General features: G+C 42.4%; 2 protein-coding genes across 8 annotated transcripts in view; one reads left to right on the top strand and one right to left on the bottom strand.

Annotated features, from left to right (window-relative positions):
• The first annotated feature begins 514 nt into the window (after positions 1–514).
• The window catches only part of ARF4 (ARF GTPase 4), a 25,123-nt gene continuing 1,291 nt past the window's right edge, over positions 515–24,346 (top strand). The window contains 5 exon segments of the mRNA NM_001195582.1: positions 515–786; positions 12,589–12,669; positions 13,043–13,152; positions 20,354–20,425; positions 21,998–22,123. Of these exon segments, the coding sequence (NP_001182511.1) occupies positions 720–786; positions 12,589–12,669; positions 13,043–13,152; positions 20,354–20,425; positions 21,998–22,123 (456 nt within the window). The 5' untranslated portion in view covers positions 515–719.
• PDE12 (phosphodiesterase 12) overlaps positions 13,511–24,346 on the bottom strand; it is a 25,636-nt gene continuing 14,800 nt past the window's right edge. For 3 of the 7 annotated variants that reach the window (XR_013413377.1, XM_077990493.1, XM_077990495.1), the window contains 2 exons: positions 22,676–22,769; positions 13,511–13,830 (listed from right to left, as the gene is read on the bottom strand). Coding sequence is in view for 5 of the 7 variants with exons in the window: in XM_077990493.1 (XP_077846619.1) it covers positions 13,668–13,830; positions 22,676–22,769 (257 nt within the window). In the remaining 2 variants the exon portion in view is untranslated. Of the gene's footprint in view, positions 13,831–19,827; positions 22,774–24,346 lie in introns of those variants that run through there. The other 4 variants (XM_077990494.1, XM_077990497.1, XM_077990500.1 and 1 more) reach the window with 3 other exon arrangements.

Below are 24,346 nucleotides of genomic sequence, written 5' to 3'. Positions count from 1 at the left end.
CGCGTTAACTAAGGCAAGCGTCTGGCCCCGTGTGAGAGACGTCTAAGTTCATGGCATCAGGGAATTCCCATCGCGCGTACCGTAATAGAAGACGGCGAGGTTCCTCACCTAACCCATAATGCTCAGCTCGCCTTTCCGGAAGCAAGTACTATCACCCCGACAATGCCTTTATCCGAGCGGAAGCGTCTCGTCCTGAGTCTGATTGGAAGTGACGAAGCGAGGTATTGTGGGACTTTGTCCGTCGCCCAGTACGCATGTGCCCCAGCCGGCGTCTCCCGACTCTTGGAGCCACGTCCAGACGGTGGCGTCGTCGAGAGATGCACGTCAGCGAAACTGGCCAATCCCCTGAGCGCGCAAGCGCAGTGGCTTGGGCGCACCGGAAGCGCAGGGGGATGGGGAGGCGGTGACGCGATTCTGTCCGCGTTGGAGGGGCCGGGCCGCTGCTGGAGTCGCCGCGGCCGCCGCGTGACGTGGCACAGCCAGATCCTAAAGGCTAGAGCCGGAGCTGCCGCGCCAGTCGCCTAGCAGGTCCTCTACCGGCTTATTCCTGTGCCGGAGCTTCATCAGCACAGCGGCCAGCGAGACGGGCCTGCCTCCCCCTTTCTTCCTCCGCTCTTTCTCTTCCCTCTCTTTTAGTTTGCCTGGGAGCTTGAAAGGAGAAAGCACGGGGTCGCCCCAAACCCCTTCTGCTTCTGCCCATCACAAGTGCCACTACCGCCATGGGCCTCACTATCTCCTCCCTCTTCTCCCGACTATTTGGCAAGAAGCAGATGCGCATTTTGATGGGTGAGTGAAGGGCTGCGAGTCGAGGCGGGACCTGGGAAAGGCAGGATCTCTACAATTCAGGTGGCCTCTGGGCCTGTTTTTCTCTCCGCCCGCCGTGGTGGGGGAGGGGCGCCGGGTCGGGGGTCGGGAGGAATTCTTAAGGGGGAACAATGGAGCGGAGGGTGAGCGATCCCTCCCCAGATCTGTTGCCAGACGAGGCAGCGACAGGGTTTTGGGCAAGGTTTCTTCTTTCTGGACTTGACTTTTTCCCCTTGATCTTATTGAAAGCTGGACAACATTAGGCAGAGATGTGGGGAAAGCCAACTCTGGGAAGCAAACACTTGGCGAGGCCCTTTCTGGGGGTGCGATCTGCATACCTTCTTGCCCGGGTGTGGACAGCCGTCAGGGGGAAGGCAGAGCCACTCTAGCCTTTTCCTTCCCACTCTGCGCTTCGTGTACAGTCCCTGCACAGTCCGTTGGTATGTGAGCCAGCGGCCACCCGGAGCCTGGAGTCGCCCGGGGCAGGAAGTTGCGGTGGCCAGGGAGCACCCAAGGTTTCCTAAGAGTCTGGAGTCCTTCAGCGCCCACTTTGCTAAACTTGGCCTGCGCTGGATTCCCTTTCAAGTTTTTCCCTCCTTGTTAATCTCATTCTCCGAAAACCAAGCTTATCTTCTATTTCTTTGGCTATTTTCAAAAACTTTAAATGTATTTGGTTTGTTCTCCTAGGTTTTCAAACTTATTTAGCCGGCTTAAAGTCTAATGCAAAAAAAAAATTAGAAACGAATTTTTAAAAAATACCTGATAAATTTTCAGTAACTGAACTGAACAGAACATCATGACGCTGAATTTTAAGGTAGCCTTGTTAATAGTAACTACAATTTTTTAAAATTTCTTTTTAGAAAATTGACTTTTAAAAAACTGCTTTTTAGGGGGCGTGTTTTTGCTCAGCTAAGGGAGAAGGGCTGTCAGTTGGCTGATGTAAGCAACCGCTCCCGGTTACTGTGACCAGCCTACATCACAGCTGAGCTCCATGGACTAGAATAACGCTGAAAGAAGCCCCTCTAACTTTGAACGTTGAAACCTGTTGGTTCATTAGCTTGTGTTCTACCAGAGGAGGTTTTATTTTCTTTCTTCCTTTCTTTCCTTTTCTTTGTTTCGACGGAGTTTTGCTTTTGTCACCCAGGCTGGAGTGCAGTGGCGCAATCTCCGCTCACTGCAACCTCCACCTCCCGGGTTCAAGAGATTCTCCTGCCTCAGCCTCCCAAATAGCTGGGATTACAGGCATGCAACACCACGCCCGGCTAATTTTTTGTATTATTAGTAGAGACGGGGGTTTCACCATGTTGGCCAGTCTGGTCTCGAACTCCTGACCTCAGGTGATCCACCCACCCGGGCCTCCCAGGGTACTGGGATTACAGGCGTGAACCACCATGCCGGGCCGGAGGTTTTATTTTGGAACTGTACTACCATCGAAAGCTTTCAAACACAAGCTTCTGTAATATTTCAAGGTATATAAAGAGTAACAGTATATACATTGGCTCGTTTAATTTTCCTCAACTCATCGTATTTACATTTTGTGAAACAATTGTTTATGATTCATAAAGTGTTTTCTTTTTCAAAGTTTCTTAGATTTCCTTTGTCAAGAGAACAGAATTATTTTAGGAGGGCAAGCATATTTAAGTTAAGACTGAAAGTTGGCAGTCTGAAAAAGGATCGGAAGTTAATGGGAGGACTTTGGACTGCGATAAATGAATTTCCAGCCTGTTCTTTAAAGAGATTTAACAATATATGGTTGTGTTCCAGAACACGTAGTATATTGGTCTTTTTACTTAAGATTTATTGTAAATAAATTGCTATTTTTCGTTTCGTTAGTCTTTTGTGATTGATGAAAGTATCAGAGGGGCAAGGAAGATAGAAGTATGCTAGATTTGAAGAAAATGGGAGAGAAAAAATATTGAAGTTTCTGCATTTGTGCGGAGGATTTAGGAGTTACTTGTTTTGAATGTTTAACTCAGGCATGCTATTGTTTTGCACTTTAATTTTGGGATAATCAGTTTTCCTTGACTAAAAACACTTCAGTCACAAGATCAACATTTATGGTAACTCATCAAAGGAGGTATCAACGTACGAGGAAGATATGTGCATGAACAGGGAAAAAGGTGGTTTGGAAGTTTGATAATTCTTAATTTTTCTGTCTGGCTTTATGAGTGACTGACCGCAAAAATAATAGATCACTTTTTTTTTTCTACCCCATTCAACTGTTGGAATTATTGGTTAATGTTTTACATTAGTGTGCTTCTTTTTTCTTTATAAAGCTTAGATAAGATTCATGCCCTCCTGAGTCAGACTTTTTTCAGACTTTACCATTTTAAAGTATAAAGGAGATAGGAGTTAGCTGATGTCTCGGGTTTGCCAAACTACTGTGGAGAAGTTTTAAATTTAATTCCTACACCTGGTGTTCTTCCAAAAGTTCAAGTAACTTTAAAAGATGTTGGAAGTCAGCTTGTAGTTAACTGTAATTAAAAAACCAACACAGTGTATCAAATTTAACATAATCTGGACTATTGATTGACAGAAATTATGTACTAGTTATAAGGGGAAGTTACGCAAGTGATGGTATTGCCCATGCTGCTTGAGTTAGAAAGCAGCATAGACTCACACCTATAATCCCAGCACTTTGGGAGGCCAGGTTGGGAGGATTGCATTGAGGCCAGGAGTTTTTGACCAGCCTGGTCAATTTAGCAAGACCCCATCTCTATTTGAAAAAAAATAAAAATAAAGCAATAGCTTCTGTATTTAATTTAATTTAATTTTTTTTTTTTTTTTTTTGAGATGGAGTTTCACTCTTGTCTGCCAGGCTGGAGTGCAGTATGGCACGATTTAGGCTCACTGCAACCTCTGCCTCCTGAGTATCTGGGATTACAAGCGCCTGCCACCAAGCCCGGCTAATGTTTGTGTTTTTAGTAGAGACGGGGTTTCACCATGTTGGCCAGGCTAGTCACAAACTCCTGACCTCAGGTGATCCACCTGCCTTGGCCTCCCAAAGTGCTGGAATTACAAACATGAGCCATCACACCCGGCCAGCTTCTGTATTTTGTATATATTTTTAAAATAATTATGTTTTTTTCCTTTTGAGTAGCTGAGACAACAAGGACATGCCATTCGACCTGCCTGGCTAATTTTTGAAATTTTTTGTAGCAAGAAGGTCTCACTATCTTGCCTATTCTTGGGCTGAAGCAATCCCCCCACCTTGGCCTCGAAAAGTGCTGGTGTTACAGGGTGAGCCACTGAGCCTGGCTGCATTGTCCTGTTTTTTTTTTTTTTTTTTTTTTTTGAGACGGAGTCTCGCTCTGTCACCCAGGCTGGAGTGCAGTGGCGCTATCTCGGCTCACTGCAAGCTCCGCCTCCCGGGTTTACGCCATTCTCCTGCCTCAGCCTCCCGAGTAGCTGGGACTACAGGCGCCCGCCACCTCACCCGGCTAGTTTTTTGTATTTTTTAGTAGAGACGGGGTTTCACCGTATTAGCCAGGCAGGTCTCGATCTCCTGACCTTGTGATCCGCCCGTCTCGGCCTCCCAAAGTGCTGGGATTACAGGCTTGAGCCACCGCGCCCGGCCTTTTCCTCCTGATTCTAAAAGTAGTATATGTTCCTTCTGTTACATTTAGAAAACAGGTAAAAGAATAAAGTGATAATTACCTATCTGTAATTCCACTATTCTGTCATATTTACTCTCAGCCTTATTTTTATTTTTATTTTTTGAGACAGGGTTTTGCTCTGTCAACCATACTCTGGGGCACATACAGGTGGCATGATCATAGCTCACTGTAGCCTTGAACTCCTGGATTCAAGCGATCCCTCCTACCTTAGGCTCTGGAGTAGCTAGGACTACAGGCACCACTATGCCCAGCTCATTTTTAAATTATTTTGTAGAGAATGGGGGTCTTGTTCTGTTGCTAGCTGATCTCAAACTCCTGGACTCAAGAGATCCTCCTGCCTCAACCTCCCAAAGTGCTGGGATTACAGGTGTAAGCCACCACACCTGGTACATGCTCAGTCAGCCTTTTAAGAGGAAGTTTTTGTTCCTCTAAAATTGTAGTTGTGATATTTAGTTTTGTGTCCTCTCTTTTTGATTTAGCTTATTACAAGCATTTTCTGAGGTTATTGGTTGAACATATAACTGCCAACCTTTGAAAAAACAGGCTCTTCTCATTATGTGAATATAGGAAATGGAAAAGGCAAAAATCCTGTTTCATGCCACTGGTTGATAGGTACAGCCATCCTTAGATGCACCCTTTTGCATTATTATAGTAGTGCAATAGGCTGTAAGAAACTTTGATAATTTGCTGCTAATTAACTGATAAAAATGCAGATGTTTCTCATCCGTGCATAGAAGCAGAACTTAAGTTCACATTTTTCCATATACCTGGTGGCCTCAGTTTCAGTTTGGATGGTCAAGCCTCTGATGAATTCGATAAAATATATTTGAGACAAAGTCTCAGTGTGTCACCCAGGCTCGAGTGCAGTGGTGCAATCTCCGTTCCCTGCAACCTCCACCTCCCGGGTTCAAGCAATCCTCCTGCCTCAGTCTCTCGAGTAGCTGGCATTACAGGCCCCTGCCACCATGCCTGGCTAATGTTCATATTTTTAGTAGAGATAGGGTTTCACGATATTGGTCAAGCTGGTCTGGAACTCCTGACCTCAGGTGATCCACCTGCCTCACTCTCCCAAAATGCTGGGATTACAGGCGTGAGTCACCATGCCCAACCAAGATACAGTATGTCCACCAGAAAAACCTAAAGTCAGGATGGCAGTATGTAAATAGTATTTGAGGTCTCTGGCATCAGAACTAGGGTTTGTTGGTTCTGGCTTTTTAGAAATTTTTTTAAAAAATTGAGATATAATACATATACCATAAAATTTACCCTGTTAAAGTGTACAGTTCTGTGGGTTTTAGTATATGTATTGACAAAGTTGTGTAACCATCACCATTGTCTAATTCCAGAATTTTTCATCATCCCTCAACCTGATACCCATTAGTAGTAATTCCCATTCTCCCTTCTTCCCATCTTCTGGCAGCCAGTTATCTCTTTTCTGTTTCTATGGGTTAATCTATTCCAGACACTTCATTTAATGGAATCATGATTTATGGCCTCTTATGTCTGGCTTTTTTCACTTGGCATGATGTTTTGAAAGTTCATTCATAGTGGACGGGCGCAGTGGCTCACGCCTGTAATCCCAGCACTTTGGGAGGCCGAGGCGGGCAGATCACGAAGTCAGGAGTTCGAGACCAGCCTGTACAACATAGTGAAACCCTGTCTATTCTAAAAATACAAAAATTAGCTAGGTGTGGTGGCAGGCACTTGTAGTCCCAGCTACTCAGGAGGCCGAGGCACGAGAATCCCTTGAACCCGGGAGGCAGAGGTTGCAGTGAGCTGAGATTGTGCCATTGCATTCCAGCCTAGGCGACAGAGTGAGACTATCTCAAAAAAAAATAGGCCGGGTGCGGTGGCTCAAGCCTGTAATCCCAGCACTTTGGGAGGCCGAGACGGGCGGATCACAAGGTCAGGAGATTGAGACCATCCTGGCTAACATGGTGAAACCCCATCTCTACTAAAAATACAAAAAACTAGCCGGGCGAGCTGGCGGGCGCCTGTAGTCCCAGCTACTCCGGAGGCTGAGGCAGGAGAATGGCGTGAACCCGGGAGGCGGAGCTTGCAGTGAGCTGAGACCCGGCCACTGCACTCCAGCCTGGGCGACAGAGCGAGACTCGTCTCAAAAAAAAAAAGGAAAAGAAAAAAATTCATTCATATTATAGCATATATTAGTCCTTCATTCTTCTCATTTTTTTCCTTTTCACAAAATTCACATAAGCATCTCATTTCTTTTGATGGCCAAATAGTAATTACATTGATGGATAAACCACATTTTATTTATTCATTCATCAGTTGATGAAAATTAGGTCATTTCCACTTTCTAGCTCTTCAACATTTATGAACAAGTTTTTGTGTGGGCATGTGTTTTAAATTCTTTGATAAATACTTAGGAGCGGAATTGTGTCATGGTAACTGTCTTGAACATTTTGAGGACCTGACAAACGTTTCCATTTTACATCCTCATTTACATCCCACTAGCAATGTATGAGGGTTCTAATTTCTCTGCAAGACTTAGGTTTTTAAATATCTGTTCTTCTTTTTCTGTGATTATGGGGGACATTTCTGGACATTAAATGTCTCATCTGTAAAATGAAAGGTTATTGTGAGGATTAAATTCCAAAAATGTATGGAATCACCTAGTACTATGCTTAGAATGCAGTAAATATTCAATTTTAAATTATTGTTTAAAATTATTATGCAGCGTGGGCACCATGGCAAGACCTCATCTCTACAAAAAAATTTTAAACATTAGCTGGGCATGGTGGCGTGCTCCTGTAGTCCCAGCTACTGGGGAGGCTGAGGTGAGAGGATTGCTGGAGCCTAGAAGTTTGAGGCTACAGTGAGCTGTGTTTGCACTACTGTATTCCAGGCTGGGTGACAGATCGAGATCCTGTCTCGAAAAAAAATGTATATATATATACACACACACACACTTAAAATAATGAAGGTATATTTCAAACTTGTAGATAATTTGAAAGATAAAGGAAAACATGAAAAATCTTTTTATCCATCTGAAAATACTCTTTTGTCTTTCCAGTCTTACTCCTTTCTGCAATATTTTTTTCTCCCTCAAAGTTGAGATCATTGGATCTAACTTTTTTTTTTTCCTTTTTTTGAGACAGAGTCTTGCTTTGTCGCCCAGGCTAGAGTGCAGTGGTGCTATCTCGGCTCACTGCAGACCCTGCCTCCCGGGTTCAAGCCATTTTCCTGCCTCAAGCCTCCCGAGTAGCTGGGATTACAGGCGCCTGCCACCGTGCCCAGCTAATTTTTTTATTTTTTAGTAGAGACGGGGTTTCACCATCTTGGGCAGCTGGTCTCGAACTCCTGACCTTATGATCCACCTACCTCGGCCTCCCAAAGTGCTGGGATTTCAGGCATGAGACGCCGTGCCTGGCCGGATCTAACTTCTTTAAAATATAAGTATTTCTTGCTGCCCTAATTATGGGCAAAGGTTTGTTTTGTGGGGATTTTTTTGTTTGTTTTTCTGAGACCGAGTCTCGCTCTGTTGCCCAGGCTGGAGTGCAGTGGTGCCGTCTGGGCTCACTGCAACCTCCACCTCCCGGGTTCAAGCTATTCTCCTGCCTCAGCCTCCCAAGTAGCTGGGATTACAGGCACCCACCACCATGCCTAGCTAATTTTTGCATTTTTAGTAAAGATGAGTTTCACCATGTTGGCCAGGCTGGTTGCGAACTGCTGACCATGTGATCCGCCCACTTCAGCCTCCCACAGTGTTGGGATTACAGGCGTGAGCCACGGCGCCTGGATTTGTTTGAGACGGGGTCTTGCTCTGTTGTTCAGGCTGAGGTGCAGTGGTGCGATCATGACTCACTGCAGACTCGATCCCCTGGGCTCAAGGGATCCTCCTTCTTCAGCTTCCCATGTAGCTGGGAATATAGATGCACACCACCCTAATTTTTTGTTTGACACAGGGTCTCGACTTTGTTGCCCAGGCTGAAGCACAGTGGTGTGGTCACAGCTCACTGCAGCCTTGACCTCCTGGGGTCAAGTGATCCTCCCATCTCAGCCTCCCCCAGTAGCTGGGACTTCAGGCATGTGCCATTACACCTGGCCAAATTTTTTTTTTTTTTTTGAGATGTAGTTTTGCTCTTGTTGCCCAGGTTGGAGTGTAATGGCGCGATCTCGGCTCACTGCGACCTCCGCCTTTCAGGTTCAAGGGATCCTCCTGCCTCAGCCTCCCGAGTAGCTGGGATTACTGGCATGCGCCACCACACCCAGCTAATTTTGTATTTTTAGTAGAGACGGGGTTTCTCCATGTTGGTCAGGCTGGTCTCAAACTCCTGACCTCAGGCAATTCACCCTTCTCGGCCTCCCAAAGTGCTGGGATTACAGGTATGAGCCACCATGCCCCACTCACACCTGGCAAAGTTTTGTATTTTTTGTAGAGACAGGGTTTTGCCATGTTGCCCAGGCTGGTCACAAACTCCTGAGCTCAGGCGATCCACCTGCCTCAGCTTTCCAACGTGCTGGGATTACAGGTGTGAGCCACCATGCACAGCTTCCCAGCTAATTTAATTTTTCTTTTTTTAAAAGATGGATCTCGCTCTGTTGACCAGGCTGGTTTCCAACTCCTGGGCTCAAGCGATCCGCCTGCCTCCGCCTCCCAAAGTGCTAGGATTACAGGCGCGAGTGACTGCCTGGCCAGCAAAGATTTCTGAGGTAGTTTTCCTGCTATATTAACACTTTGGTCAAAGTGCAGGTCTAGTTAAGGAGAACAAGTATTATTCTAGTACATCTTTCAGTACAGTTGCTTGTTTCTGGACACGAAGGGGAGGGAGGACATTGCTGGGCTATACAGATTAGTCTTATCTTGGCTAGTTGAAAATTGGTAATAGTTTTCATTTTGTGGAGAAATTTCACTGCCAAATATTGCACCATTAAGGAAATACATAAGAAATGACTAAAGTGGCTCGAAGTTGTTGGACCAATATGTTTTTGAGCAAAGAACTGTAAGTTTTAAGTGACGACGGTATATGTTTAATTTGTGCATTAAAGCTTAGAAATAGCTTTTTAAAAAACTCTTAGTTTGCATTTATATAGCATTGTTATTTTTGATACAACTGCATAAGATACATTCTGTGTTGCTGTGAGCCATTAAACTGTTGTCTTGTAATTTATATTTAGAAAATAATTTGTGGATGCTTAAAAGTCATTGTGGGTAAATTATTTTTCCCCTGGAATTCTGGGGTGACCTAGAAATGGTTGCATGATTTTGTAAACACTTCCCTTTTTGAAAAAGTAAAATGAGTATATAAAATACTATATATTTAAAGCCCTCAAGGAGTCATCTTCAAAAAGATATATCAGGAAATGTAAACAGCCCAACATTTTAATTAAAAAAATCTACTTGGACAATTTTTTTCTCTTTTCATAAAAGTAATACATGTTTTTTGGGTAAAAAAAATTCCTATCAGTAGAGGAGCAAGGAAACAATTATTCATATAAGCACATATAAAACCTATTAAAAGAAAATTTGGAGTACCTACATGCTTTTGTATAATTTAAAATAATATAATCATGATTTGTCTTGGATTTCTTCCATTCTTTGTCAATATTTTTGGATTTACTTTTTTTTTTTGAGACCGAGTTCCGCTCTTGTTGCCCAGGCTGGAGTGCAATGGCATGATCTTGGCTCACTGCAACATTCGCCTCCTGGGTTCAAGCGATTCTCCTGCCTCAGCCTCCAGAGTAGCTGGGATTACAGGCATGTGCCACCACATCCAGCTAATTTTTGTATTTTTAGTAGAGACAGGGTTTCACCATGTTGGCCAGGCTGGTCTCAAACTCCTGACCTCAGGTGATCCGCCCACCACAGCCTCCCAAAGTGCTGGGATTACAGGCATGAGCCATGGCGCCAGGCCTTACATTGTTTTTAATTGGCAGTCTGAGGTCCAGTTGGACCTCTGGTGGTAACTGGCAGGTACCATAGTTTTGTGTGTGTGCGTGTGTGTGTGTGTTTCCTAATCAGCGTCTGTTTCATTTCTGACTTGGCTGAATCATATTTGAACTTAAAGGTTAATTTTAGTTAACTTAAAAATCTGATGCTTTCAACAGACAGCTTTGTTGAACCATTTAAAGATCCAGTTGTTTTTTGCCACCCCCCCTTTGTTTTATATCTTGTTACTAAAGATGCCAAACTTAATAGCTCCTTTTTATGTATTTTTTAGAATTATGTTTTCTGATCTTTTTGATACTGTTCCGTACTCAAAAAATAAAACACTTGTGTAACAGTTGGCTTTTATTATTATGCTCATGAATGAGGGCTTGATGTGGGCTGATCACACTGACTAGTATTTGGGAAGAAATAAACCTGTATCCCAGTACGAAGTGGGGAACAGGGTTTTACGGGACAAAGGAATAAAAGGCTTGAGTCTCCAAAAAGAATTTAAAGTTATTGTTGGTAGGGTACAGAGCAGAAAGGGTTGTTAAGAGGGTGGAAGGAATCGGAATTGCCTGTAGCCTTCAATTCGGTTTTGGACTAACTGATAAAAGATAGACTTACTTGCATAGGAATGTAAATTAGATAAGTGAGATAATTTCAGCTCTTTTTTTAACTTACTAGCATTGCTTTTATGTGCTAAGTCATGCTTTGATTTAAATATTAAGAAAGTGTCCTTGCTTAAATCAATACTCAATTGAATTGATATAAAAATCTGTGATAAATCCAGGTAGCCAGATACGATATCCTAAGAACAATGATAAATTCAATGAGGTTATTAGATATTGATCTTTCATTTGTGAGGGCTTTAACAAACACTGCAGAATATTCAGGTTTTGAGAGATTCATACTTACAAGCATTTAATTTGTTCTTCACTGTCACCCTAATAAAGAGGTATAGCCTCTTGTTCTAGTGTGGATTTTTTTTCACAAGCAAACACATTCCTCCCTACTTGTACTTCTGCCTCAAATGAATCATTTTAAGAATTTAGGTCGGGCACAGTGGCTCACACCTGTAATCCCAGCAGTTTGGGAGGCTGTGGTGGGCAGATCAAGACCAGCTTGGCCAACATGGTGAAACCCCGTCTCTACTGAAAATACAAATTAGCTGGGGTGTGGTGGCACGTGCCTGTAATCCCAGTTATTCGGGAAGCTGAGGTAGGAGAATTGCTTGAACCTGGGACATGGAGGTTGCAGTGAGCTGAGATCATGCCATTGCACGCCAGCCTTGGTGACAGAGTGATACTCTGTCTCAACAACAACAACAACAAAAATTTAGATATTACTTAATATTGTAGATGAATGTGATAGGGCCATTTTTATAACACAGGTTAATCAGACTTTGGTTTTCATTTTGGCACATTTAATGTTGAAATGGATTTAAGCAGGGGTAAAATTGGCTTCATCTTCTTTTATTATCATTATAAGGTCACTAGGACATAGTTATAGAAGGTCACTAGAACATAGTTACACCACTAGGACATAGTTATACCAGTGTATTTTTACCCCTTAGCATCAAAATCTGTTACCCAAATTGTACTCTGTAAATAAGAGAAAATATTTTTACAAATCTTAAGATAATTCTTTATTCAGTTTTGTGTTCTCTGAATCAACTTCTAATCTGTGTTTTAAAAAATGGTAGTATGGCTGGGCACGGTGGCTCACGCTTATAATCCCAGCACTTTGGGAGGCCCAGACTGGCAGATCACTTGAGGCCAGGAGTTTGAGACCATCCTGGCCAACATGGTGAAACCCCATCTCTACAAAAAATACAAAAATTAGCTGGGCGTGGTGCTGGGCGCCTGGACAACAGAGCAAGAGTATGTCCCCCCCCTCCTCTGCCCCCCCGCAAAAATGCTGGTAGTTCATAGAATAAAGTCTTGAATTGGAAGAGATCTTAGATGATCTGATCCAGTCCCTTTATTTATGGCTAATTTCTCTTTCCTCAGTGTCCTAAAGTCACTCAAATAGTTTGTGGCAAAGCTAGAGATTAGAGCCTAAGTCAGCTATATACTCGTTTCCTTTTACTAGTACATGCTGTCTCTCTTGGTCTAGAAAGAAGAATGGAAAGGCTTTCTGTAGGAAGTGTTGCCTTTGGGAATCAGAAATAAGATCATTTCATTTAGACAACTTCTACTTTTGACTTATACTGTAAAATTATTTCTTGGAGTGTGCTTTTGGTCTGGATTTTAAATCTATAATGTCTTCTTCTAGTTGGATTGGATGCTGCTGGCAAGACAACCATTCTGTATAAACTGAAGTTAGGGGAGATAGTCACCACCATTCCTACTATTGGTAAGAAAGTTTACAGATGACTTTATATCATGATGATATGTTGTAAAGTGAAATATATACAGTCTCGTTTTGAGACTGTCTTTTTGTTAAGCATGTTGATTATCTTAGAAGTACTTTTAAAACAGGCCGGGTGTGGTGGCTCATGCCTGTAATCCCAGCACTTTGGGAGGCCGAGGTGGGTGGATCGCTTGAGTCCAGGAGTTCAAGACCAGCCTGCATAACATATTGAGTCCTTGTCTCTGTTGATGTTTAGGTTTAAATATATTTTTTTAAATAAAAAGAAGTACTTTTAAAACACTAAGAAAATTCCACAATAAAAGGTTTTATTTTCTTAATGACGCCGCACAGCGGTCATTTTTGTTTTTCTTTGTAGGTTTTAACGTGGAAACAGTAGAATATAAGAACATTTGTTTCACAGTATGGGATGTTGGTGGTCAAGATAGAATTAGGCCTCTCTGGAAGCATTACTTCCAGAATACCCAGGTAAGGGATACTATATGTTTTTATAACTTTTCTCTGTGGGTTTCATGCTCTAAAGTTTATGTTAGTATCTAGTATTTACTTGGATATTGGTGTTTACTATGAGTTGGCATTTGTCTTATCACCACTTCTACATTCTTCAGTGGACTCTCACGTATGCCTCGAAGGCTAACATATAGGGTGGAAGAGTTGTAAAGCAATTACGGTAAGTGTTTGGAAGATGGGGTGGGTGCTGGTGTACTTCTCAAGAATGAATTAGGTCTCGTATCCATAGTTCTTTGCTTTCCATCTTAGTTTAGAAAGTAAGGTCTGTATAAACTGTCATTGTAGTTTCTGATGAATGTAAGACAATTGATAGTCCTTTGTTTAGCTCAGTTACTTGTTTACTTTATTAAATACATTAGCCGGGCGCGGTGGCTCAAGCCTGTAATCCCAGCACTTTGGGAGGCCGAGGCGGGCGGATCACGAGGTCAGGAGATCGAGACCATCCTGGCTGACACGGTGAAACCCCGTCTCTACTAAGAAATACAAAAAACTAGCTGGGCGAGGTGGCGGGCGCCTGTAGTCCCAGCTACTGGGGAGGCTGAGGCAGGAGAATGGCGTAGACCCGGGAGGCGGAGCTTGCAGTGAGCTGAGATCCGGCCACTGCACACCAGCCTGGGCGGCAGAGCGAGACTCCGTCTCAAAAAAAAAAAATACATTAAGGTCAGTTCGCTGCATTGATTTGTAAGATATTTTTATATTGCCACATAGTGTGTATATATAATACTGGCATGGAAGAGACTTTAGTGAGTGATCCTATAGAACAAGAGTTCTCAAATTTGGGGGTGGCACTTAAGAGTCACATGGGGAACTTTAAAAATCCCAAGACCTAGATCATCCCCTAGACCACATGAATCAGAATCTCAGGGGATAATCCAGGTACAGTAGTGTTTCTTAAACTGTAATAATGCATATCAATCACTTGGGTATTTGTTAAAAATACACATTAATTCCGTAGGTCCTGGCTAAGGCCTGAGATTCTGTATTTCTAGCAAGTTCTTGGGTTGTGCTGATACTACTGGTCTGGTATCTTACACAACAGCACTATTGACATTTTGGGCTGGGTTATTCTTTGTTGTTGGGTATGGGGAGGGCTCTCTATGCATTGTAGGTTGTTTAGTGGCATCCTTGTCCTCTACCCACTAGATGGCAATAGCAGTTCCCCTCAATTAGCAGCCAAAAATCTCTCCACACCTGCAAAATATCCCGTGGAGCAAAATTGTCCCCTGCTGAGAACCACCGTTCTAATCTAACTCTCTTACATATGAGGAAACTGAAACTTGTAATGACTTACCCAAGACAGGAGAGTTTCTTCTTACTCTTCCTTTGTTTAACCTGGTCCCACCTCAATTGTTTTTTCTACCACCCAAGGAATTTGTCAGTTTTTGTTTACTACTTGGTAATTATTTTTTAAGTGGATATCACTGCCACTTTATATGTTTAAGATTTGCAATGTCATCTTGTTATCCAGCTCTTAAAATATTGCATACAAGTGGGGTTTATTGCCATCAGGTGGCAGTGAATACCTTAGGTGAGTGGCTGGGACAACCAGGTTTACATAGTATGTCATATTAAATAAGTGGTATACTTTTTTATTTAAAAATGAGAATGTTTAGGCCAGGTGCAGTGGCTCACGCCTGTAATCCCAGCACTTTAGGAGGCTGAGGTGGGCAGATCACGAGGTCAGGAGTTCGGGACCAGCCTGACCAACACAGTGAAACCCTGTCTTTACTAAAAATACAAAAATTAGCCAGGCATGGTGGCGTGCACCTGTAATCCCAGCTACTCAGGAGGCTGAGGCAGAATTGCTTGAACCCGGGAGGTGGAGGTTGTGGTGAGCGGAGGTTGCACCATTGTACTCCAGCCTGGGTGACTGGGTGACAGAGCATGACTCTGTCTCAAAAAAAAAAAACAAAAAAAGAATGTTTATGGTCATCAATATACAGCTATGACTAGAAAAGATATTTGATACAGAGGCACATGCTTTAAAAAGCTTCATTATGGAAAATGTTAAATACAAGGTGAACGTTGCTTATCCGAAATTCTTGGGACCAGAAACCACTGTTTCTGATCTCAAAATTTTGGAATATTTGCATTGTACCCAGTTGAGCATCCTAAATCCAGAAATCCAAAATCTGATATACTGCAGGGAGTTTTTCCTTTGTCACGTTGGTGCTCAGAAAGTTTTGCATTTGGATTTTTGGATTAAGGAAACTCAATCTGTATACATAAAAGTAGAGAGAATAGCATAATAAACTCACATGTATATATAATGCAGCTTCAGTTAACAGGATATAACCAGTGCTGTGTTATTTGATATTCATCTCTAATGTGCTCTACCCTCTGGACTGTTTTTTAATTTTTTTTTGAGATGGAGTTCTCGTTCTGTCACTCAGGCTAGAGTGCAGCGGTGCAATCTTGGCTCACTGCAGCCTCCGCCTCCCGGGTTCAAGTGATTCTCCTGCCTCAGCCTCCCAAGTAGCTGGGACTTCAGGCATGCGCCACCACACCTGGCTAATTTTGTATGTTTAGTAGAGATGGGGTTTCACCATGTTAGCCAGGCTGGTCTTGATCTCCTGACCTCATGTGATCCCCCTGCCTAGGCCTCCCAAAGTGCTGGGATTACAGGCATGAGCTACCACACCTGGCCAATATATTTTGAAGAGTTAGATATGAAGTAAAACCTTGCTAATCCTTAAGCCTAATAATTCTTGACCAAGGGTAACCCTGGGTTTATCCCTAGATTTCTTTAGAATGCTTTGTAATTTACTTTGCGTTCTTAATTTGAGATTAGACCCAATTCTGGCCTCTTTGGACCACCTTAGAATTAAAAGTCCAAGTACTACTTCCCAGGGAGTTCATGCTAGCTGGGGAAAGCTTTATGTGTTACCTGATAGAATCAAAGCTGAGCTCTTAGCTTGCATTCCCAGCATTACTGATCAGTTCTTCTAGCTATAAAATTTAAAAGAAACTATAGCTTTAACCATGTTTCTAACCTATACTAACAAACCATGGCATAGTGTGTAGTAAATTCCTCTTATTAGATAATTCCAACTAATTTGCCATTCTAAATAATTAAGCAAATATTTGGCTTTTAAAATAATCTCATAGCAGCTGGGCTTATCTGTAGAATCCTAGCTTTTCTTCATTCTTGATTCTAGGCTGTTCCAGGAAGAAAATAATTAGGGATTAATTCCTAAAATAATTCTCCTTCTCAATGTTACTTTGGGACTGATAGCATTATTTGCGTTTTAAAACAAATAAAGGCTGGGTGCAGTGGCTCATGCCTGTATTCTCAGCACTTTGGGAGGCTGAGGCGGGAGGATCGCTTGAGCTCAGGAGTTTGAGGCCAGCCTGGGGAACATAGCAAGACCCTGTCTTTACATCAAAAAAAAAAAAAAAAAAAAAAAGAATAAAAATGGAAAGTTGGTAGTCAAGATAAAATTAGGTCCCTTTTAAGGGCATTACCTCTTGTAAAGGATAGGTTTCAGGACCGGGTACTATGGCTTGTGCCTGAAACACCAACACTTTGGGAGGCCATAACAGGAGGATCACTTGAGGCCAGTAATAGTTCAAGACTAGTCCAGGCAACAGAGTGAAACCCTGTCTCTACCAAAAAAAAAAAAAAAAAAAAAAAAAAAGATTACCTGGGCATGGTGGCATGCTCCTGTAGTCCCAGCTACTTGAGAGGCTGAGGTGGGAGGACCACCTGAACACAGGAGGTGGAGGCCCAAGTGAGCTATGATTGTGCCTCTGTACTCCTTGCCTTTTTTTTGAAAAAAATGGAAGGTTTGGTTCTAAAAAGGAGTAGCTTTTGAAATATGAAAAGGAAGAGACAGATTTGGTAAATAAATGCCTGTGATAAGCCAAGCACAATGATAGCTCTTTTCTCTTTGACTGCATTTAATCTTTAACAAGCTTATGAAGTTAGTAGTATTTTTATTTTATTTAGACAAGGCATATTCAAGGATTAGGTAATATTATAACAAGTAGTGTAAGATTTGAATTTGAGTCTGTGTTTCCAAGCATCAAACATTATTTTTTGTTTTTGAGATGGGGTCTTTCTCTGTTGCCCAGGCTAGAGTGCAGTGGCACTATCGTGGTTCAGTGCAGCTTCAGTCAACCTCCTGGGCTCAAGTGATCCTCCCTTCTCAGCTTTCTAAGTAGTTAGGACTATAGACACGTGCCACTACGCCCTACTAAAATTTTAATTTTTTTCGTAGAGACAGTGTCTTACTCTGCCCAGGCTGATCTTGAACTCCTGACCTCACGTGATCCTCCCACCTCAGCCTCCCAAAGTGGTGGGATTAGAGGTGCCATGCCAGCCAAAAGGTTTTTCAAAGGATAGATATTTAAAGTGATGGTTTTCCAGGTGGTGTAGATGCAATGTAAAATAAGATAAAAAAGTTATTGGCCGGGCGCGGTGGCTCACACCTGTAATCCCAGCACTTTGGGAGGCCGAGGCAGGCGGAACATGAGGTCAGGGGATCAAGACCATCCTGGCGAACACGGTGAAACCCCGTCTCTACTGAAAATACAAAAAAAATTAGCCGGGCATGGTGGCAGGCGCCTATAGTCCCAGCTTCTAGGGAGGCCGAGGCAGGAGAATGGTGTTAATCCGGGAGGCGGCAGAGCTTGCAGTGAGCGGAGATCACGCCACTGCACTCCAGCCTGGGTGACAGAGCGAGACTCCGTCTCAAAAAAAAAAAAAAAAAAAAAAAAAAATTAAGTTATGGTTTCCAACAGAGATAAAGGAAATGGACTTATAATTTGCTAAAACAAAGGAAATTGTCGTTAAGTGGATGTAAAATAAGTGTTAGATACCCCTGGAGAGCCCAGTACTGTGATAATCCTGAGAGGTAAATAGAAAATGATGTAGGATGGGGGTGGGCACGGTGGCTCATACCTGTAATCCCAGCACTTTGGGAGGCCAAGGCAGGTGGATCACCTGAGGTCAAGAGTTCAAGACCAACCTGGCCAACATAGTAAAATCCCGTCTCTACTAAAAATACAAAAATTAGCCAGGTGTAATGGTGGCCACCTGTAATCCCAGCTACTCAGGAGGCTGAGGCAGAATTGCTTAAACCTGGGAGGAGGGGTTTGCAGTGAGCTGAGATGGCACCACTGAACTCCAGCCTGGGCAACAGAGCGAGACTCTCTCAAAAAAAAAAGATGTAGTATAGTCCTTTGCCTTCCGTGAATGTTAATCTAGTTACTTTTTTTTTTTTTTTGAGATGTAGTTTGCCCTTGTCGCCCAGGCTGGAGTGCAATGGCACAATCTCGGCTCACTGCAGCCTTCGCCTGCCGAGTAGCTGGGATTACAGGCGTGCCACCATGCCTGGCTAATTTTTGTATATTTAGTAGAGATGAGGTTTCACCAGGCTTGTCTCAAACTCCTAATCTCAGGTGATCCACCTGCCTCGGCCTCCCAGAATAGTGGGATTACAGGTGAAAGCCACCGCACCCAGCCTAGTTACTTAAATAAATCAGTAGTACAAGACAATCTGTGATAAGTGACATGATCAAAAGTACTTTCGGGGTCAGGGTTTATCTTTTTTCCTTTTTATTATTTTTATTATTTTATTATTTTTATTTTTGCTCCCTTTTTCTAACTGAAAATTCTGTAATTTCCCATTTGAAAGTTTTTAGAAAAAGAGTTCAACTAATTGCTTCCTAATTCCTTCCATTTCTCTTGTAGTATAGAATTCTAATAATGGGCCAGGTGCCATGGCTCATGCCTGTAATCCCAACACTTTGGGAGGCCCAGATGGGTGGATCACTTGAGTCCAGGAGTTTAAGACCACATGGGCAACATGGTGAAACCCCATCTCTACAAAAAATAGAAAAATTAGCCAGGTGTGGTGGCACGCACCTGTAGTCCCAGCCACTTGGGAGGCTGAGGTGGGAGGATCATTTGAGCCCAGGAGGTCAAGGCTGCAGTGAGCCAAGATTACGCCACTGTGCTCCTAGGCAACAGAGTTGGGACCCTGTCTGAAAAGAAGGTAATATTTATATCTCTGAGAATTGATACTACCTTCTTTTTTTTTAAAGAATGTCTTAATCAAGTAAATCTCTCTCTCTCTCTCTTCCTCTTTCCCTCCCTCCCTCCCTTCCTTCCTTCCTTTCTCTTTCTTCTTTTCAAGAGATACGGTTTTGCCATATTGTCCTGGCTGGCCTCAAACGGCTGGGCTCCAATGATTCTCCTGCCTTGGCTTCCCAAAGTGCTGGGATTACAGGAGTGAGCCACTGCGCCCAATCTTGGAGTTTTCTTGCTATCTTTTTCTTAAGATGTCCTCCTGATTCTAGAGTTGGCAGGCAGCATTCTGGAGAAAGTTAATTTTTTCCTTCCATGATAAAGCAGATGAAAACTGTAGTGCACCCACTCCCGCTATCCCACCCCCCTTTTATTACACTCTGTACATGCCTTTGATACAATAAGCTAATTCAGTTAGTAAATTCATGGTTTTATTTGTTTGTTTGTTTTTTGAAATAGGGGCTCTCTCTGCCACCCAGGCTGCAGTGCAGTGGCGTGATCTCAGCCCCCTGCATCCTCCATCTCTTGGGCTCAAGTGATCCCTCCCACCTCAGTCTCTCAGATAGCTGGGACTACAGGAGTGCACCACCACGCCTGGCTAATTTTTGTATTTTTTTGTAGAGATAGGCTTTCGCCATGTTGCCCAGGCTGGTCTCCAAATCCTGAGTTCAAGCGATTTCAGGCCTGATCCCTTGACTGCCTCGGCCTCCCAAAGTGCTGGGATTACAGGATGAGCCACCATGCCTGGCCAAATTCACAATTCTTTAGGATCCTTGATTTGTTATTTTTCTTTTTGTTCCTACTTTGTGGCTATTTTGGTACCTGCACTTAAATGTGAGAGTACAGAGGGAAGAGGGGAAAATAGATACAATTTATTCTTAGGGTAGTTGAGAAAAGTAGTTAATTGGTGAAGAATAAAAAGTTTTTAGATTTGAAATAGCACTAATAAATTAAACTTACAAATAGTTCTCAAATAAGCTTTTAGCATTACAGCTTTAAGTTCTTACTTTTAATGAGATATTTTCTTCCTAATGTCTAACCATTGGTACCATTTTGCTGCCTACACTTCTGTTTCATATAGAGAATGTCATTTAACTGTTAAAATTTACTGAAACAATTTTTCCCCAGGGACTTATTTTTGTGGTAGACAGCAATGATCGTGAAAGAATTCAGGAAGTAGCAGATGAGCTGCAGAAAATGGTAAGAATATACTTTAAATTTATTATTATGATTAGTTTACACAAGTGGATTTGGGGGGCTAGAAATAAACTTAAGAAACTCTATTATCCACAGGTTCTTAATGTACTTCAAAATCTCTTATAGAGCATTTTGAAAAACACATGGAAGAGTACTTCAGTAAATTGGGAGGAAGGGCAGAGCAGCTTTTTTTTTTTTTTTTTTAGAATGCCTCATGGGTAATCTTGATGCCTATCTCTGGCTGAGGATATCTGATTTAGCTCAGTCCCTTATTTTACAGGTACCAAATCTATAGTGCTATAGCAGTTTTGACCCTAGGAATCTTGATTCAAATGTTTTGTTCCCAAGGTCATCGGTTCCATTTTCTCTATGCTGTGCCAATAATTATTTCAGAAATGTTTTTTAATAGTAACCATTTAAGGATAAGGAATTTCTTCTGAAAGTAGAGACAAACGTTTGGTTCACAGTGGCATTTTGCAGCCTTGCCATATATTGGATTTCATGTGTTTGTGGTGTTAAATGTACTAAATGGAGGAAGACTGCTGAGAATCCTTGTCATGATTTTAAACTTGTAGCCATAAAATATTTACTGAAATGAAATTTTAATTATCATTCATTCCTCCTAAGACTAGAGGGCAGTTTGTAAAACCGTTGTGCCAGTATATGTGTAACTAAGTCATTGTTGGATTTTTGCCTGAGTCAAATGTCACCAGCTTTCCCTCTTAAAAAAAAAAAAAAAAAAGAAAAACTGTTAAGACGTACTTCACATACTATAAATGTTATCCTTTTAAAATGTGCATATCAGTGGCTTTTAGTATACAGAGTTGTACAACCGTCACCACAATCTAATACTAGAAAATTTTCATCACCCCCAAAGAAATCTTGGAACCATCAGTAGTCACTCCCATTTCCTTCCTCCTACACCACACTCCCAGCCTCTGACAGCCACTAATTACTCTGTCTCTATACAGTCACCTATTCTGGACATTCATATAAATGAAAACATACAATGTGTTCTTTTGTGACTGACTTTTTTCACTTAGCGTAATTTTTCAGGGTTCATCTATATTGTATCATGCACCAGTACAACTTCTGTTCTTGGTACTTTTTTTTGTATTTTTCATGGTACTGCCAACGCCCAGATAATTGTGTTATTGTCCCACTGTTGTTGGAAAGGATAGAAGTCTGAAAAGAATCATCATCTGAGTACTTCTGCTACTAAGTACCATAAGATCCTACCATAAACATTTTATTCCCATATGTGTTTCTTGCCCTTATCAGTCCTGACAATGGGTGATCATGAAGGCTGAATGATGAGTGATTTGCTTTAATGGGGTGTAGAATGATTGACTTGAAAAACAGTTCTGTCTTACTTGAAGGCATATGATTGTTTGCTCTGGATTTAAAAACTGAAGGATATGAGACTTCAGTTGTTAAGAGTGAACTTTGTGTAGAGAAATTAGGTTAATGTTTAATAGTATATTTAATGCTGAGTAAAGCATATATAGGAAGACAGTTAGTTTCAAAACTCAGATTCCGGTTGGTAGTTGCTAATGCCTTACCTTTTATTTCCAGCTTCTGGTAGATGAGTTGAGAGATGCAGTGCTACTGCTTTTTGCAAACAAACAAGATTTGCCAAATGCTATGGCCATCAGTGAAATGACAGATAAACTAGGGCTTCAGTCTCTTCGTAACAGAACAGTAAGTATTTGGAGGTTGATATTAACCTCTTGACTATTAAGACTTACTAGGATAGTTGTGTAAGCTAGTATTCAGTTTAAACATTTATTATCTCCTTTGGACAAATAATAAGCACATCATTTATTTAAAAATATGGTAATAAACTTTAAATACCTTTATTTCATTTTTGTAAAGATATAGAAAACTGCTGTAGAATAGGTCTAAAGATTATTGATAGTCTATTTTTTCTTTTTTTTTTTTTGAAGGGGGAGGTAGAAGGAACGGAAAGAAGATTATTGATAGTCTTAATTTTAATTTTGTATCTTTTAAATAACCCTACAGCAAATATTTTGAAATCTGGCTCTCTTACTAAGGATCCAGTAATGTTTGTTTGCTTGTTTCAAAAGTGGAGATGGGGGGCTGGGCACTGTGGCTCATGCTTGTAATCCAACACTTTGGGAGGCCTAGGCGGGCGGATCATCTGAGATCGGGAGTTTGAGACCAGCCTGACCAACATGGAGAAACCCTGTCTCTACTAAACATACACAATTAGCCGGGTATGGTGGCACACACCTGTAATCGCAGCTACTCCAGAAGGCTGAGGCAGGAGAATCGCTTGAACCCGGGAGGTGAAGGTTGCGGTGAGTCGCGATCGCGCCACTGCACTCTAGCTTGGGCAACAAGAGCGAAATTCGGTCTCAAAAAAAGTGTAGATGGGGTCTCACTTTGTTGCTAGGCTGGTCTTGAACTCCTGGACTCAAGCAATCCTCCCACTATCTCAGCCTACCAAAGCGCTGGGATTCCAGCCATGGTGCCCAGCCTTGTCTGCTTGTTAACAGCTTATGGAGGAGACCAGGTACCACGGCTCACACCTGCAATCCCAACACTTTGGGAAGCCAAGGCAGGAGGATTGCTTGAGGCCAGGAGTTCGAAACCAGCCCAGGCAACAAAGTGAAACCCTATCTCTACAAAAATAAAAATTAGCTGTGTGTGGTGGCATGCGTCTTTAGTCCCAGTTACTTGGGAGGCTGAGGTGGGAGGACTGTTCGAACCCAGAAGTTGGAGGCTGCAGAGAGCTGTGATTGTGCCCACTGCACCCCAGCCTGGGTGACAGAGCAAGACTGTTTCTTTAAAAAAAAAAATTATACTTCTCTAAAATTGCTTGTTATTTTAGATCAGTGATTCAGTGATGGAGATAAATTATCAGAAACTTAGTGTCATAGGCTTTTTACAGTAGTTTTGCATTAACCTGTAAATAAGGCAAATACTATGGCTGTGGTAAAAAATGAAACAACAAAGAACCTATTGCAGGCTGGGCGCAGTGGCTCATGCCTATAATCCCAGCACTTTGGGAGGCCTAGGCGGGTGGATCACGAGGTCAGGAATTCAAGATCAGCATGGCCAAGATAATGAAACCCCGTCTCTACTAAAAACTACAAAAAAAATGAGGTGTGGTGGCAGGCATCTGCAATCCCAGCTACTCTGGAGGCTGAGGCAGGAGCATCACTTGAACCTGGGCGGCAGAGGTTGCAATGAGCCGAGATCGTGCCACTGCACTCCAGCCTGGGTGACAGAGTGAGACTCTGTCTCAAAAAAAGAAAAAGAAAAAGAACCTGTTGCCTGTTTGAGGTATCTCAGGCTGATTTGAAGAACATAAACTGGGCCAGGTGTGGTGGCTCACACCTACCTGTAATCCCAGCACTTTAGAAGGGGAAGGTGGGCGGATCACTTGAGACCAGGAGTTTAAGACCAGCCTGGGCAAACATGGTAAAACCCTGTCTCTACTAAAAATACAAAAATTAGCTGGGCGTGGTGGTGCATGCCTGTAACCCCAGCTACTTGTGAGGCTGAAGGCACGAGAATGTCTTGAGCCTGTGAGGCGGAGGTTGTAGTGAACTGAGATTATGCCACTGCACTCCAGCCTGGGCAACAGAGTGAGTACTCTGCCTCAAAACAATCAATCAATCAGTAAATAAGCAAGCAACACTAACTGTAAATAATACAAGTTTTCCATGCTGTGAAGGTATGAATTTGAGCCTTTCCCCAGCCTCCTAGGTTACTGAGATATGGTAGTCAAATAATTGGCATCATGGTATACCTGCAGTGGCCTTGCAGCGTTAAACTGGTCAAAAAAATTAATAAAAGTAAACTATATCTTAAATGTAAATTGTCTTCTAGGTTTTTTTTTTTGATACTTTCACACAGTTAGTAGAGATAAGATTCATTACCATCTAAAAACAAGAA

The sequence above is a fragment of the Macaca mulatta genome, chromosome 2 (genome assembly GCF_049350105.2).
Source record: "Macaca mulatta isolate MMU2019108-1 chromosome 2, T2T-MMU8v2.0, whole genome shotgun sequence".
NCBI classification, from domain to species: Eukaryota; Metazoa; Chordata; class Mammalia; order Primates; family Cercopithecidae; genus Macaca; species Macaca mulatta.
Note: the sequence above shows the minus strand (reverse complement) of the source record. Positions and strands in the feature narration are given on the sequence as shown.